Below are 17800 nucleotides of genomic sequence, written 5' to 3'. Positions count from 1 at the left end.
GGCTTAGTCAAAGGGAACAGGACAAATACAGCATCGATGGGTAATGGGGATATACTAAATGCATTGCAAAAGAATCTGTGCAGTTTGGCATGTTAAGAATGATCTGGAAAAGTGAGTGAATGTGACAGGAAGAAGTTTCCTGGTGATAGAAAATCATTTGAGATAGTCAGCATTTGAAGGTAATTGTGAACGTTTGCAGAAATAGCCCCTCTCATCCCTGATACTGGGCAGTAAAATGGACTTTCAGTTTCGATGGATACATGCTGTGAAAATGGTTTGGAAGATATTGTAGGTAGTTTGCAGAAACATCTCGCTAGGCATTACTGGGAAAGAAATAGAAAAGAAAACAAAATATTATTATGCCGCAGCACATATGTTATCCATCCAGTTCCTGGTCTGCTGCTGAAACAGTGCTTTGCTTTTGATACTCAAACTGGTTGTATCTTGGATTTATCCCTGCTCCTTCAACTCTAGCTAGCGTTTAATGGTTTGTAGAAGTGTTTCTGGGTCTGGATCACCAGAAATCTCTCCAGCAATCCCTTGCCTTGCTTTGCAGTTGTCTGGAGAAAGCAGTGTGGGCAGGCTTGAGCTACACCCATCTCACAGCACGGTTTGAGCTTTTTGAGAGCATTTATCACCAGCAGAGCCTGTAATATTTTGATGTTCTGGGGTGCCACCTTCCTTCCTAAGAGCTCACTCCCTGGAGCATCTCCTCCCCAGGCCTGTCTTGTAACTTCATCCAGCTCTTCTGCCTCCCGCTCTCTCCTCTGCTGCACACCTGCAGCAGCTCCTCCTGAGCCACAGCAGACAAAGCTCAGGCGCTTTTGGTCTTCACGTCGTGCCCTCTTCCAAAAAGCATCTAGGTTGGGTGTCTGTCCCAGCCTAATCTTATCCCACTTCTAGCAACTAATGTGCAATGCAGCAGCTGTAACTCAGTACAGAGTGCTGTGTGCCATGGTGCTGCCTGCCAAAAAGAGCAAATAAATGTAGGGTACAAGCTTTAAAGCAGCTTTTCACACACACAGTGATTTGCACTGAATGGTTGTAGCCAAGAAATGTTTTCCTTCTTCCTCCTTTGAGAATCTAGGTTTCAGTGCTAATGCAGTTGCACCCACGGTGGAGGTAAGGATGGCATGTGTCCCTAAATTACGCCATCTGCCATAGCATACAAGTGGAGATGGCTGCTGTAAGCTGGGGTGTGCAGCTTGCTGCTTTGCAGGCTCTGCTGCCGCTGCCATTCTCCATCTGCAGAAAGCAGGCAGCTGGAGGTATTGTTCCGGTTGGGGCCCTCTTTGAATGTAGTAGGAAGTAAGATTGGAAAGTGCAGCTCTAGCCCCTCTCACCCTCACGCTTCCCCAGAGGAGCTGCTGCTGCTGCGTGCTTTGAAGGAGGGAGGAGGTCTGATTTTTGCATCGTCCTGGAACAGGCTCCAGTTTCCATCGTGAAATCTCCAGGGAGTGTGCGGCAGTATCACTGTAACGCACAGGCGCTCTGTGATCTCTGGACTTGTCACTGAAGGGGGGATTACTGCGTCTGGGTTTGACACCGTCCTCTCCCTCAGTTAGACCACAATGAGATTATTTGCTGTGCTAGAATTCTAGTTTTGCTGCCAGGACGATTCATTCCTCTTTATTTTCTTCATCTCCTGACTGAAGCAGCATTCCTAGCTAAATTCACTGATATCAGTCAGCTGCCTTGCTCTTCCATTCTTTTCGTGATTTAGTCTTATCTTATAATGCTCTTGCCTCAATTGACTTAGACCAGGGAATTCTGTGTTTCTTATAAGCCTAGTAAATCTACTGAGGTTCATTTCTATTTTGATGCCATTTTTTTCAGATGCAAAATGTTAAACCTGGTTCTTCTTGGTCTTACAACAATCTTAAAACAGTGCTTTAAAATTATTTAGATATATTTTGTACGACTTACACTCTGAGCTCATCACATCAAAAACAATTTTGTTAGGTTTGTTTTTTTCCAAAATGTGTTGGAGGGCTTTATTGCAAAATGTGAAGTTTATACTCTGTCTAGTGGAGCTGTTAAAAAGAGAAAGAGACTGCACTAAAATAACAAATTGATATGGTATCGTCTTATGCCAGCATTTGCATATATTTTGAGGCATGACATTAAAGTTCTGTTGGGCAGGTTTTGTGGGGTTTTTTTAGCATAAGAAGATCCATATTTCTTTAGAAAGAGACATTTTTTAATGAGACATTCAGAGACATTTTTTAATGTCTCTTGATGTTTTTTCCTTCTTCTCCACCCCCCCCCCCCCCCAGGATCAGAGTGATAACAGTGTGATACATGCCTACCTCCTCTCTAAGGAGACTGCGTGTTAGATGCATAATCGCTTTTGGCTCCAGCAGTGTTGTCTTGAAGAGGCTGCTGTCCGCAGTCCACCTCCGGGGGCCCCATGTTGCCTCTCTGCCGTTCAGATCGGTTGCTGTGCCCCCCACCAGTCAAAACAGGCCAGGCTGGCAAAGACCTTCTCTTAACGTGTTTATTTGGGCAGAGAAGCATGCAGGAGTTTTCCAGTGAGCGGTTCAGCAGGGATGGGGAAGAGGAGCAATAACAAGCTTATGTGTGTAGGTTGGGATGGGGGGAGCCTTTTCAGCTGCCATATGTGCGACTAGAGCCAGGAGTGTGTCTAGTGTCTGATACCATGCAAGGACGGGAAAGGCTCCCCTCATCTCTGCCTAGTGTGGTTTCCTTCCTTGCTTAAGTTTGAATGGGAAAGAAAATAAACAGCAAAAGACTGCAATACCAAAGACAGTTAAATGCAAAGAGCCTCCACTGTGACGTGCTGAAAAATTTTGGTTCCCTCTTAATGGCTGTGCATATTGAAGCACACAGCACTGAGCGAGATCAGTCTCTAATTGCAGCCTTTCTGCCCTTGGAAACTACCTGACTAATGAAGAGAAGGGAAGAGAGGAACAGCTAACGTATTTTTTGGAGGGCCGCTAACTCAGTGATGTTCCTTTAAAGCCTGCTTCATGCAGGAAGGATGCTTTGTTAGATCCTAAGTGGCTCTACAGCCTCATGGCAGTGTGAGAACCTGTCCGAAAGGCACAAAGTTGCCTTACAGTGGCATAGTCTCCTTGGACTGACTTGGAAGGAGAAGATGATTTCCCTGAGGTCAAAGGGTGTGGATAAAGCACCCCATCTGTCCATCTAATGCAATCAGAATAACTCTCTACATTATGTACCGGTTGTTTGAAGAAACATGGCTCCAGAAAGCCTCTCTGGAAGAGGACAGTCTCAGCAAGCTTTCAAAGCATACTAACATGATGAGGGGTGCTAATATGAGACTCTGGTTAGGTTGGCTGCAAAATCCCCAAAGCCCGTATTATTTAAAGCTTGCCAATTCAGAATGCAGAAGGCTGGTCCTAACTTTGAAGTGCTCCTAAACAACATCGCTAACCGCTCACATGGCAATTTTCACGTTGCATATCCAGTGGAAGAAATTCTACCGGGGCTTTGGATTACTTGGGATGAATGGGTACTAGTTTTTCCTATACTAAACAACCCTTTCCTGACTTAGAATTCCTTGGAGTCATGTTTCAGTGAAATGTCTCCTAAATGGAGGGAGGGAGAAGAGAGTGTGTGGGAAGGGCAGGGGGAGGAATTCCGTACAGTAAAGCAGGCTGAAGATTGAGCTGTTAAATAAACTGTTAAATAAAATAAATTCTCTGTACAAAGCCGAACGGCTTTTACTGTACCATTAAAGCCATAATTACTACATTACTGCTTTGTCATCTCTTGGAACATTAGATCAGGCATGTCTTTGAAAACTTGTAGGAATTCAAAAAATGCATCTAGGAAGAGCACATTTGCATTTTCCAAGTGAGCTGTGGGAGGCTCGTGCAGTGAGCACTGCAGGGCTGTTTTGAAGTTCTTCTGCTTAAAATGAATGGCATCAGTTAGCGGTGAGATAATGGGACAACTATTTCCCATAGCGATTTTAGGCTTTGAGTTGCATTCGTGGCCTCTCCCTACACATTACTCTTTCTCACAGGCAGGCAGCGTTTCCTTGGATTACATAAAAGCTATGGGCTATATTCTGCCCTGCACTGCGCAGGTGTCTTTGCACACAAGTGTGCACGGGAAACAAGCCTCCTCTCGTGCCTGGCAGAAGGCTGGATTCCAGCTCAGCGCTCAGGCGAGCGCAGGCCGGGGGACCGAGCTGCTTTACCTGCTGGCAGCCCTGGCTCCCACGGGTGATGATCTGCTGGCGGGGAGGTGTGGTTTGGACACATCTTCAGCGCTGTCCAGCTGGTAAAGCATAGTTCTTTATTAATAGAGTTCTTCATGCGTGTGTCCCACGACATGTTTTTTGCCCTTCTCTTGCCCTTCTCTTGCCCTGAACCATCCCAACTTCTCCAAATACCTGTTCCTAGGATTTACCGCTCCTTCAAGGTTGGTCCTGAAATAAACAGTAGGATTTTAACTCCAGTATCTTGTGGCCTACAAGGTCAGCCTGTAAGGATAGATTGAAGAGCGATGCTAATCAGGGCTAGTGCTTCAGTCACAGCAACTCTCTAGAGAACGAGCTTGTCAAACTTAAGGTCACGTTAAACCTATGTATATTAAATTATTTATTTCCCAAAGCTTTAGAAAGCCAGCCTTGAAATCTCATTTTGTAGCTTCTTTCTTTGTTGTTGCTTTCTTGATGCTCCTTTGAGAGTCTGGCTCACCAGCATAATCCTGCATGCTGTACTTGAGACTGCGGTCTCTGTCCATGCATTATTTCTGCGAGTAGCATTTCATGTGATGGTTTTTGTTCTCAGAGATGTGGGTGCCAAATATTTTATTCTTGCATAAATTTTACAGTGCATAGTAAAGGTTAATATAAGTCAAAGCACTGAGCTGCTCTGCTCCCCAAAGTTAAATGGCAAACCAAGCTGTCTCTAAACCAGTAGAACAATACTGATGTCGCTTCAAATATGTGAGCTGTGTGAGTGGTACCAACCTACTCTGTAGTGTTTTACTGAGATTGTACATTGACGGGCCACATTTTGTAATCGTATGGTGATGGTGTGCTTATAAGACAGGTTATTAATTATTAAGGTATTATTAAGGTATTCTTATATTAGTTATTCAGTGATAGAATTCTGCTTTCCAAACACAAATACAGTTGCTGCCTTGAGGGATGTTAAGCAGACCTTTATAAAATTACTGTCTGTCTCTTAATTTACTTGTTTGAGCTGTAGCCTGTGGGTAATTTAGGTTGTTTTTTTTTTTCCCAATAAATTAACCTATTATAGAAGCCAGGTTCTCCAATTGGTTACATCAAAAGTCAGTGCAGTTCTTATGACACAAAACTGATGCAGTAGAGAATCCGACCTGCTGTCTAATGAGCCAAAGAAATATGGTGAAGTATAAAATGCGATGTTCATTTGAATTTGTTTGATCTGTAGGATCACAGCGAGCCTCTTCCGTTGCTGCCTCGAGACTGGAGCAGGCCATGTCTGAAATAACCATGCAGAGCACTGCACTGAAACAAGGACCCATGCAGCTGTGGACAACTCTTGAACAAATCTGGCTACAAGCTGGTAAGTCGTGATATTCATGGACAGCCTGGAATTCCGTTCTCTCGATCCTCCAGTGGCAGAGACCCCACAAAAACTATTGTAAATGAGTTGCTTGACATCCTCAGCAAAGGCTGAGGAAGCTTTAATCCTGAAGAGGTTATCATTTTCTGTCTATTTTCTTGACACTTTAAAATACTGCATTGTGGCTGTTCTCTGTATACCTCTTATTCAAGAAATTCAAAGGTGACTGTTTCCTGCTGGGGTTTTTGGTGTCAGTTTGAATGACGTGACATAAATATTAAGGGAGTAGTTGAAATCAGGACTACTTCTGAGCATCTTATACCAGCATAAAATCTGCCCGTCTACCTCAGCTGCTTTTGAAATAGTATTTGTTTCATTCAATCTAAAAATATGTAATTGAGGTAGTGTGATTTTGCAGCTCATCTCTGTTTTTTCTAAATACACAGAAAACTTCAGTCATCATAAAATACATTTTTAAAAGAAGGGGCTAGGCGGTTCTTCATTAACAGTGGTAATCGATAAGGGTACTTATTTTCATTTTGCTTCTTACTTCCCCTTAAAACAACTGGGCAAGCCATGTATTAAATGTTATTAGACTGGGAATGTTCCGATCTCTGGTGAGTTTTAAGTGAAAATCAATAAATAAGAAGAAGTTCTCCACTCATTTTTTCTGTGGCTGCTTGAGTCTCCCAGGGACTTGTAGGTTGCATGTCAGTTTGAGGCAGTCATGCAGGGATGTCACAGCAGCGCTCGTAAAGGGAAAAGAGAGCAGAGAGAAAGAACTCTATTCAGGGGTCACCTCCAAACTTGTGAAAGGGTTTTATGTCGGGCACTCGGTGAGGAACAAAGTTGCATAGCATATTCTGCCGTTTGCATTCCAGCATTTCAGGACTGACTAAATATTCTGGCCCTGCAATTTTGCTCTTAGAGATGCAGCTCTTCTTCCACAACTGGGCCCACAGTTGTGTGCCTGAAATTGCATTTGAGTGCTGTGATTACTTCTTAGATCTCTCTGCTCCCATTTACAACCAGAAAAGAGCAGAGTCTGCTAGAACTTTGCTGATAATTTGCTATTCTGTGTGCAGGAGAACCTTTCAAATTCTCATTTTGCTAATCTGTACAATTGGCAATTCTCACGTAAAACCTGGCAGTCTCGCCCTACTTCTCAGTAAAGATTTTTTTGTAGCTGTTTCTGTGGGCCGTTTTATACTGATTAGAAAAACTTCAGTTCTCGTACAAAATACGTTACATTATTTTTGTTATATTATGGCGAACTGTTTAATCCTATTTAAAGAACAAAAGATATTACCTTATGGAATGCATCATCCCTTAAGTTAATCACACTTGGTCACTTACTTGCTTATGCGCAGGCAAATTTCAGTGATGTGCTGTGGGCTTCAAAATCATTAGCAAGGCTTTGCTTTATTTCACTTATGTTCTTGATTTAAGGCTGGAGAGGGGGTGAGTGGAGAAAAAAAGCTGAGTTTATTGTGATGAGAGGTCAGGTGTCTGTTGTCCATCATCCTGCAGATTGCTCTAGGCTGTTTACATTTTTGCTGCAGCCTAAAAAGACAAAAGCAATAAAGACCCAGTGCTTGCTGTGACCTGGCTATGAATTCCTACAATTACTTTTCTATGTGAATCATTGAGCACCTTTCTCAAAGGTGTTAATTAAATTCTGTTAGTTACGATTTCTTTTTATTTGCTGTCTTAGTCTGTCATTTGTTTAATCTTTGTTTTGTTTCGTATTTACTGTTAACTGGTCTTGAATCAGGATAGATACTTTGAAAATATATACTGTGTCTGCTGTGTGATTTCATTACTCAAGTCAGCTGTTGTTACGGATGCAGTTTAATGAGCTCTTGAGGTACTGCCCGTTCTCTTCGAGCAGTACTGTGGAAGTCTTTGCATTCTGATACTTGCAGGGGTGGGAAAGGAAGAAGGTGTTTTTAGGTAGTTTTTACTCTGTCCAGAGAGGAGCAGAGCACCTGGATTATAAGAGAACTTCTTTAAAGTGGGTGGGATCTTATACTGGGTCTAGCGAAGAGAATGCTCCAAAAGAGTATCCTTGACCCTATCTGCTCATTGGTCCTGTCTACTAGAACCATTCCCATCTGGAAGGAGGGGAAAGGAGAAACATGTATATTCATAAGAAGTTAGTTAATTCCAAAATAGAAATACTTCGTAACAAATTAAACAAAAAATAAATGAGTAAACGCCAGTGGAGATCACTAAATGCTTTTGCATTACAGCTCACCCAAAATGAAGAGCTAATGTAAAGCAACAGGTGATTAGCATGACATTCTGACACTTGCATCTGGAGCCCCTTCGTTTTCATGAAAGATTCACACCAGTGTGCCTGAAATTTCAATTCGGTTTAGCTTGGACTTGTCCTCTCTCGGTCAATGACTCATCCTATGACTTTAGGCAAAGTGCCTAACTTCATACCTCAGTTTCCTGTCTCTAAAGGGAGGACAATGTTCATCTGCCTTTGGGAAATGACTTGTTTATTGTTTTTTGTTGTTGTTGTTATTAACACTGTAACCTTTTTAGGATGAATCATAAATGTTTAGATGAAATCATTAGTTTCCTAACCTCGTACAAGTAAATTTATACAAAGCATCCATCTTTTCTAGGCTCTAACAGGATGCAGCTGGCCATGCCTCTCTCTTTGGGTATAAATTTAGAGCACCAGGCTGTTATCCCCTCTGTGTTCCATTAAAGCCATTACAGTTCCCGTGCCTCTTCATATCCCAAGGCATGAGAACTAATGGTAGCAACTGACTGATCCAGTTAGAGCTCTCTGTACTTACACTGGAAAGAGACACACCAAAAGAAGAATTATCCCACGGCTATATGAGACTGTTCTTACAGCCCTCCAGCAGCCAACCCAGGCCACAGAGCCAGTGCAAACACTTGCACAGGGACCGTTTGTGTGTGGTAGGGTTGTTAGATGGAGCTGACGTAAAGGAATGGTTACTGCATCGCCCTCCACCTGCAGCTGGAATAGGAGTTCTGGGCTAACCTGCCTTGTGCGTAAGCAGTCCTCAGCCCTTGGAGCCAGAAAGCCTTTATTGTCTCTTAACATGGCTCACAATTAGTGCCCAAGAGCTTGTGCATTCCTTTAACAGTGGCTGAAGGCTGAGCCTGTGAACTCTGTGCAAATCGTTATTCTTTTACATGCTGTGATAAGGATGCTTAGCTTGCACATAGCAGGTATAGACTTAATGTTTTAATCTGTAAATTTTCTATGTTTATGACCAGCGCAGTTATGTAGCAAAGATAAAAGATGTAGGATGATAAAGCAGCAGTTTGGGAAGTGTAGCTGTTACTCCAAATGTGCTGTGCCGTAATGAATGTTGCCCCTTGGGTTTTACTACAGCAGTGCCTGCTAGTGAACTTTGTCTTGACTGTCTGCAAGCTTTGCTCTCTAAAAAGATGCATCTTTGGTGTGTAGAGAGTCCTCTTCTCTTGCACACATCCAAGTTAAGCTAAGTTCTCACTATTAGTCTTATGTCTACCTATCTCTTCTAAGACAAACTTGGAGAGCAATCATCTGCAGGAGGCAGATTTCACAGCACGTTTCACAGAATAGCTAGGATTGGAAGACACCTCTGGAGATCATCTAGTCTAACCTCCTGCGCAAGCAGGGTCACCTAGAGCAGATTACCCAGGACTGTGTCCGTTCAGGTGTTGAGTTCATCTCCAAAGATGAAGACTCCACAGCCTCTCTGTGCAACCTGTTCAATCACCCTCACAATAAAGAAGTGATTTTTTTGTGTTCAAGCGGAATTTCCTGTATTTCAGTTTGTGCCTATTGCTTCCCATCCTGTCACTGGGCACCACTGAGAAGACGCTGGTGCCATCCTTTTGGCACCCCATTGGCTATTTGTAAGCATTGATAACATCTGCCTGAGCCTTCTCTTCTCTCGACTGAACAGTCCCAGCTCTGGTCCCCTCTGTCATATCTTCAGTGGGCCTCCTTATCTGCCTGTTCCCCTGGAAGTAGCTCCAATTAGCTTTGGAGGAATAAGAGGTCTGCTATTCCCAGTGACCGGAGAGATTGCCCAGTCTCTGCCCCAAGCATGCTTGAAGGGTTGCTAGCAGGCATACCTTGCCTGTTATAAAGTGTTTTGCTGCAAAGACTGTGTTAATGCCTGTCTAGTCCATTTTAACAGTGAGCGCTCTTGTCCTCTTGAAATGTGATAGCTTCTTTAAAGGAGAGAATCGTCTTATGAGGCTTTTGCATTAATAAGCCCCAACATTATTCTTGGCCCCAAGTCCGAGAAGCAGGCCTCTGTCAGGGCCCATTTCGGGGGAGTATTCAGGAAGGGTGCTGCAGCGCACGTTCTGCTGTGGTGCGGCTCCAGGCTAGGCAGTGTTTATGTGATCCTCATGCCCATTTCTTCTGGTTGTTCTTCTTTCCATGACTGGCAGCTTGCACTCAATTTTGAGAGGGGAGAAGGAACTGTCATGCCTTTGGTAAAGCTTGTTAACGCCTTCCACTTCCAGCAGGAAGAGCTGCAAGAGGAATCCTGGAGATTATTGGCTAATGTTACAAAGAGAAATCTCTGACGTAGGAACAGTTTTTACTGCTTTTTTCCTTTTTGAAATCGTTCCAGTTCTCCTCTTTTCTGTTTAGCTAGTACAGCCGTGCTTTTCTGCTAAGGAATATATATTTGTAGTGGTTTGAATTTATGACCAAAATTTGCCTTTAGTCTAGATTTTTACAAGATCACTTTTGACCCGGAGAGCAAAGCACATCAGTAGTGAAAAGACAGATTTTTAAGCTCTTTGGGTAACTAGAGTGATTTCTTATCTGAAGTATGTGTGATTATATTTCCAGGCAGTAATAACTGTACGCTCTATTTATACAATGTGTTTTAGAATGCTGCAAGCCAGTTTTAATAAGAGTTCTATTACTCCAGCTCCTGTTGCTGTATTATTTTAAGCTTTACTCTTTACTACAATGTCCACTTTGTTTGTCTCCACTAGCACTTTATATCTGTCAATTTAGCTTCTTGACTAACCCAATACTTTACCAAATATGGCCACTCACAGCAAAGTAGGTCTGGTAATTTGATCTAAGATTGGCTAAATGCCTGCTAAGCACAGTCTGCAAACCTCACCAGGTAGACCTGAAGCTGATTTAAAGGTGCGTTTAAAGAAAAATGATTAGGATAACTGTTCCATGTACTCACAGAGGGGGATGGAGAGGGCTACCTGCTGTCTCAGTAACGTGTTAGAAGTTAACCCTAGGAAAGAAACGGTATAATGAACATGCCATAAATGAGAAATGTAAAGAGAGCCAATGTAGCAGAGAACAGTGAGCTAATGGAAAAACATCTGCTCCCCCGAGTTATGTACAGCAGGAACTTTTTTTTCCCTTCAGAAGACGCTTGCGATTTATTTATTTTATTCAGTATGGGCCAATGCCTGGGAAACAAGCTGTGTTAGAGGAGACGGGCTTTGTTCCACGAGAAAATGTCGTCGGGGCCGGTGGACTGGAATCTTCAACCCCAACTGGCCTGTGTCCACACAGCCGCACAGCGGACGCCTCGGCAGGGAACGGCCGGAGCAGCAAAGGGCAAGGCCCGTTCCTCCCCTGCTCTCCTTCAGCTTTAGACTTCCCCTCAGTTCACCCAGCACAACTTATGTTTGCACAATTTGCACGTGTGTATTTAAATACTTTTTCCTCCCAAAGCTTTTAGCAACCTCAAGCCCCCTCAAATTATTAGCTCTGATACCAAAGGCATTTATCGGGTTTGGGAGACATCTTTACTGACACTGCTAGAATAGGGGTCAGACACTATTCCATGGTGAAGCACTGGTTATTGAAGCAATTCAGATATTTCTTTATTGTTTAAAAAAAAAGTGCTTTGAAATTTTAGAATTCTCCGTTTACTGCTTGAGTGCTTCAGCTCCATAAGCACTGCTGCTTTTTGTGGCTCTTTAGGGTGATACAAAGCAGTGCAAGAAGATGGAGAAGGGGAAGAAATGGGAGTGTTTTATTATAGAGCTAGTATTGGGGGGAATAAAGGTATACTATAAAGATGGCTGCCCTGCGATATTTGCTTACTAGGAGGGGTTAGGAACACTGAAGGTAGAAATGATAAAGTGAGGTTCGATCGCTTTTAATATGTTATTGGTGAAGTTAAGAAGCCAGCTGTGATTCTGTTAAGCCTCCCAGTTTAGCAAGCTCTGTCCTAGTCGTCTTGATGCAGGCTAAGGATGATGGAACTCCCAGTTTTCCTAATCTGACAGTCCTCGGGGGATCCTAGGTTTTCATCTATGCTCTCGAGGTTGTGGTTTTTTTCTGTCAACAATGAACTAGAAAAGTCAAAAGGATTCTTTGCCTCATATCACTACTGGTTTGCTTCCCTGATTCCTCTGAGGCTTCTGGATATTTCTCATTGCTGGAGCAGGATGGGGAACTTTGTGGACAGATAATCTAATAGCATGGATGGTCTTCAAAGCCCATATGTGGTTTCTCAAAATCTGGGGCATGCAAACGTGCGCGTGTGTGAGAACACCCACACGTGAAGGAAACAGCTAGCAGTGCTCTGCAGTGAACAGTCTGTAGCTCCCATGCTGCAAGATGGAGAGGAACCAGTTGCACTGCCTGCAACTGGAGAGGAACCAGTTGCACTCAGTTACACTGAGAATAACAGAAAGTTCCAAATCCTACCATTTCTCAGCTGCTCAGTAACTTTTGAGCGAGGGATAAGATATACTGAGTCTTCAGGGAAGAAGCAAGGCACTTATCAATACCAGGGACAGTAAATGTCTTTGGAAGGAAAATGGGAATTTTGTCCTTAACAGGGCAGATATGCGAAGACTTAAAGTCCTTTCTTTGACTGTAGCCAGCAATAAATGTTTCAAGAGAGGGTACAAAAAACCGCAAAAGACACACCCTTCCAACAGAAGCGTTTTTATGTTGCCTGTGTCAGTGGTGGCCCTTATTCCCTAAAACGTGGCAGTTTGCTCCTCCCGGTGTTTCTGAGCTTCCTCTTATTAGCAGTTCCACGTGCCAGCCCTACGTTCCTAACTGGGAAGCTGCCGTTTTGGCACAAGTGAGCAGCACTCCACTTTACTTAAAGGAACCAGCTATCTTGGGAAAGGCTTTGTTGTATTTCAAACGATTTTTGACTGTACCATTCAATATAGAGAGTAGCTTGTGATAACTCTGTGTCACTGCTAAAGTCTTCACTCTAATGCTGCATTTGTAAATGGAGAAGTTCAATTGCCATTTCAGCCCGTTTGAGACCTGAAACTTGGAATTTTAAAGCAGGTCCCTGGACTCCTTTAACTACCAGTAGTAGTTCTTGCCCTTTTGCTTTTGAAGATAGCCTCTAAGAAGGTCAATCCATTGCCTTTTTCGAAAGAGCTCATGCAGACAGGAACATACGGCAATTTCTGTTCACCTTTTCTGTATTGAAGGTATGTATCCAAGGAAATGATGGACTATAGCTTGGAGACTATACAGTTGGACTATAGCTTGGAGACTTCTCCATCTAATCTGCCTGTAGATTGTCAAATTACTGCATGTAGAGTTGTGCAATAATAAGGGCAATGACTAAACATCATCTGACAGAAAGGAAAGACAAGGAAAGACGGAGGGAGAGCCCTTTGTCATGGTAATAGCTCGGTATGCATTAATGAAATCTCAAAGGAGTGGGCCTTTCTAGCTGGCTAAAGGCTGCTGCAGTAGCAAGAATTAATAGCTCCTGAAAGCAGATGAATTCTGTGGAACAGCAAATACCTCTCCACACACCCTTGCGGGCTGTGTCACCTTCTTAAAGGGTGAAGGGCTACTCCCCAGTGTATATTGCTTCGGGTCATTAGGCTACATTGTGTTTGCTTGTCATTATGCAGTAGCATTTTTGGGGTAGATGAGAGTAGGTCAGCGCTTCAGATCCAGCTTACGTACAGAATAGGACGATGTGAAGCAGCCTGCTTGTGGGAGTTAAGTGCTGTCTCTTGGATAACACTGAACATGATTCACGAGGGATGAGATTTTAACTCTTGGGTGGTGCACATCACGGAAATACATTTCAAAGCTATTTGAATTTTTTGGCTAGAATTACAGTTGTTGCAGCTTCTGTGAAGACAAGGGCAGTCGCTCTTGACACCGCTTTGGAACACTTAGGAAGCTGGGAATAGAGTCAGCATTCCAGGTGATGGCAGGCAAATCTACTCCTCTGACAAACCCTGTGATGCAGACATGACTAGATTATATTGTTGTTACACCTCAGATGGACTCCTTAGTAGAGCTCTGTCAAATAATTTATCTTACACAAGGAAAAAGAAGTCTGTGTGCAGGACACCCAGCTTTGTCAGAGTGCTCTGGGAAGTGCTCTTCATCCATGCATTTGCTACTAGTCTTTGGAGAGCAAGTAGATGATAGGGTTTTGGTACTTCGCACTTGATTAAGGATCTTCACTGTAGATGAGCGTAAATGCCAACAGAAGGCACAGCTGGAAGAACTAGGAGCTAATATTAGGCGCTAATGATACATAGGAGTGGAAACGTGTGTTGCTGTCAGGCGCTGGAGCATTAAGCCTGGAGTATCAGTGGGAGTATAACTGCAAGTCAGTGAAGGAGGCCGTAGCCGCAAGAGGAGAGGACAGTTCTTTGGGAGAACAGCAGAGCAGGCTGGACAATATGTGCGAGAAGAAGCATAAGGTGGATGAGTGAAAGAAGTAAATCACACTAGGGTGGGCCCTGGAGTCAGATGGGTAGCTGCTCTTAGTTTCAGTGGATGCAGGCTCAAGCTTCGATTAAAGAGTGAAAGGAGACAGTGCACAGTGCACAGTTCTTTCTGTCTCTGCCCATCCACAAGGTGCACTCTGTCTCAGCCCATACCTGTAGGTAAAAATACTCAAATATTTCCTGCTAATCGTCTGCATTCACAGTTTCTAGCATTACTCCAGAGAGGCCAATAGAGGAGGTGGTACATCCAGAATGATCGTCTTCCTTTGCTCTGTAGCGTTCAGAGAGCCTAGGGTAGCACTTAGTTCAAAACAGTTTGTAAATTTGTTCAAGCTTTTATGAAGATGGTGTAAGAGAAAGCAAGGAAGCTTGCAAATACGGCCTTTGGATTCAAAGCTGCAAAGAACGTCAGTATCAAGAACTATGTAGTCCAGCAGTTTTCCCTGAAGCGTTGAACCTTTCGCAGAGTACGGATTACAGCTCTTATAGACCTTTTTAACTCTGAGGAGCTACCCCCTACTTTGGATTTCACATCTTCTCCTATCAGAACTTCCTTGTGTGGGCCACCGTTTTGGCCAGAAAGACCAGTTTATTTACAGTGCGATTAGGTGATGCGAGGAGATGCATTAAATAATCCAGTGGACAGAGAGCTGCTAACACAGGTAATGCAAAGACAGGCATTTTGGCACAATGGTGAGGAGGAGTGAGTATTACCATGGTAGACTTAATGAATCCTTGTTTTTTGGTTTTGGTTTCTGCCTCTAGCTGTGTTTTTATTCCGTGTTGCGTAAGCATATCTTGTTCATCTGTAAATAAAATGAGTATGTAATAAAAGTGAAAAATGAGTTTACAGAAAACACATTTTAGTGCAAGCCTAAATGACTTCCCTGAATGTCTATTTTTAGCTGTGTAGGTGTGCTCCTTTCCTTTCCTAACCCAAAGGCACCTCTCTCATTCTTTTTTATGCAAATTAGACCTGTCACACCATTAAATCATTTTTTATTGACTATTGAGTCTGCAAAGAAATGGACTGAACTTTAATATACTACATTACCATACCCTAAAATACAATTTGTAGATCTTATTTAGATTCTGTGTTGCTGCAGTGCCTCTAAATAGTTGTTATTACTGAAGAAGATTTACAGGCACCGTTGAAAGAAAGAATAAATACTCTCCCTTTTGAATGCATTGAATCACAGGCTGTACGTGATTTCACATCTGAAGCCCCTTGCTCCTGATTCTATCCTGAAATGAAACAATTCACATTATGCTGTTAGTTGCTAATAGAGCTTTTAATATGGCAATATCCAGAACTTCTCTTGACTTCAAATAGTACCAGGATTTCGCCCCTTCTTTTATGCTGCTGTGTTTATGCTAACTTTGCAAATGAAGTGTTCTTCGTCAGGCTGTGAATCGTCACTTTGCACATTCCCATCCTCTTTATTACCACATGCACAGCATCAGCTGCCATGCAGCACTTGGCAGGAAAATGCTCTGCTCTTGGGAAGTGCAAGTAAAATACTGTCCTCCCACAAACTTTTGAATAAGGCTCAGCACATACTCAGCTTGACAAGATACACAGCCTTGCTTTCTGTTATTATAGATAACTGCACCCTCTTGGAGCCAAGGGAGGGGATGCATGCTGAGATCTTATTCTGATTAAGCAGACAGAAGTGTATATGAGTCACTTCTAGAGAGTACAGCTCTGAGGAACTAATGTTGTGCTCGTGTTGACAACCTTAGAGAATGACATTTATCTGTACCACAACCTAGGGATGGCTAAAAAATATTTGAGCATATTCTCCATGTCTCACCCTTCTTCCGGAAGGATCACTTCAAACGTGGAAGGGTGTTTAGCCCCGATGTCATTTCAGTACATGATCATTTTTAGCGTTCCAGTAGAAGTGTTGCTTGTGATCCCAGTCGCATGTCAGCCAGGCCAAGGAGCAGCCTTTACATGGTCAATGCTGTTCAGGCAGGACAGTGTTTGAGATGTTCTCCTGCTTGCCTCCACCCAGCAAGCTCTGTGTCAGCATACCAAGTTCCCAAAGTCATCTGGGTTTCCCAGCATTTCAAAGCTGGCAGAGGTAGCTAGCTACATAAGAGGCCTAATTTTCAGACTAACTTCCTCATTCACAGAGGCTTTCTTAGAATACCCACTACCTTTAAAAGTCAGAGGATTTAAGCTTGTATCAAAATTCAGAATTATTTGTCAAACTCTGGAGCCTGATTTTGTCATTTTGAACTGGACTCTTGAACCATCAATACTTACTGCATTACCACATCAGGAAAAAAAAAAAAAAAAAAAAGGGAGACTTTGAGCATTTTCAGTGATAACATGTAGAATACAAATAGCTTGTGGGCCAAAGAGTAATTGCTGCTGTATGAAGAGAGAGAATTTTTTTTAATGTACATATAAAATAATTTCCTGTTTCAGTTACGTGTCAGTGAAAACTGAATATCACTTCTGAAGCCTTTTGCAATAAAGCTTAATAAATCTTGAGAACTATTAATGTTTAACAATGAGAAATGTTATGAAATTTATGTTTAACATGAGAAAAGATTTGATGGCAAACAAAGTGACATTAGTATGCCCCTTATATTTTTTTCCTTTGCAAGAAAACCACTGGGAGTTGCTGCTAGTTGAAGAAAGTAAATAACTGAGTAGGTTCTTCCAAGAGCTCCCTTTTATTTTTCTGTAGAGTATATATGAGGAAGTAAATGTACGTACACACTATATGAATAAGTCTTTATAGTACAAGCCTTTTGATTTTCATAGAGACTGCAAAGCTTAAGGGACAGTCATTTCATAAACTAAGCACATGAGCAGAGAAGAACACTTTTGATCAGTTTTTTAAATGTGGGAATGCTCTTTTATTTAATATCCAGCTCAGTCAAATGTATCCTATTATTCTGATATGTTTAAACTTCTCAGTAGACAGTTATGGTTTATTCTGTTCTTTTTCCCCACAGATTATTTGGAAACACATATGGTGGCTCCAAGTGGCTACCAGCCCTGCTTGCTTAGGGTTCGGTTCAGCTCATGTTTACATCCTGATTGAAGAAGCACTCCCATATATCTTCCAGGCTATCCTCTGCTGTCAGAGCACCACCTAAAGATGTCCATAAACATTTGTATAGAGCCCTTAACGTTACAAAAGATCCATTCAGTGAATCCACTTACAATAGTAAGCACTAACCATAGTAGTAGGCACTTTGCAGGATCATGCCCTTGTGGCTTAATATAGTTAAGGAAGGATTGTAATTAATGTGAAGAAAGGTGTCTGAATTACTTCAACTAATGGTAGGGTGGGGTTTCTTTTTCTTTTTTCAGCTGAACTCTTCATGGAACAGCAGCATCTCAAGGAAGCAGGCTATTGTATCCAGGAGGCAGCTAGTCTTTTCCCCACTTCTCATGCTGTACTGTACATGCGTGGGAGGCTTGCAGAGATGAAAGGCAATTTGGAGGAGGCTAAGCAGTTGTATGACGAGGCACTCACAGTGAATCCAGCTGGAGTGGAAATTATGCACAGCCTGGT

The 17800-nt window shown here is 42.7% G+C and overlaps 1 protein-coding gene across 3 annotated transcripts in view; it reads left to right on the top strand.

The window, feature by feature from the left end:
• The window catches only part of TTC7A (tetratricopeptide repeat domain 7A), a 183942-nt gene that overhangs the window by 126223 nt on the left and 39919 nt on the right, over positions 1-17800 (top strand). For all 3 annotated transcript variants that reach the window (XM_068939597.1, XM_068939596.1, XM_009676263.2), the window contains 2 exons: positions 5415-5549; positions 17596-17798. In XM_068939597.1, the coding sequence (XP_068795698.1) occupies positions 5415-5549; positions 17596-17798 (338 nt within the window). The remainder of the gene's footprint in view (positions 1-5414; positions 5550-17595; positions 17799-17800) is intronic.

The sequence above is a fragment of the Struthio camelus genome, chromosome 3, assembly GCF_040807025.1.
Source record: "Struthio camelus isolate bStrCam1 chromosome 3, bStrCam1.hap1, whole genome shotgun sequence".
Taxonomy (NCBI): domain Eukaryota; kingdom Metazoa; phylum Chordata; class Aves; order Struthioniformes; family Struthionidae; genus Struthio; species Struthio camelus.
Note: the sequence above shows the minus strand (reverse complement) of the source record. Positions and strands in the feature narration are given on the sequence as shown.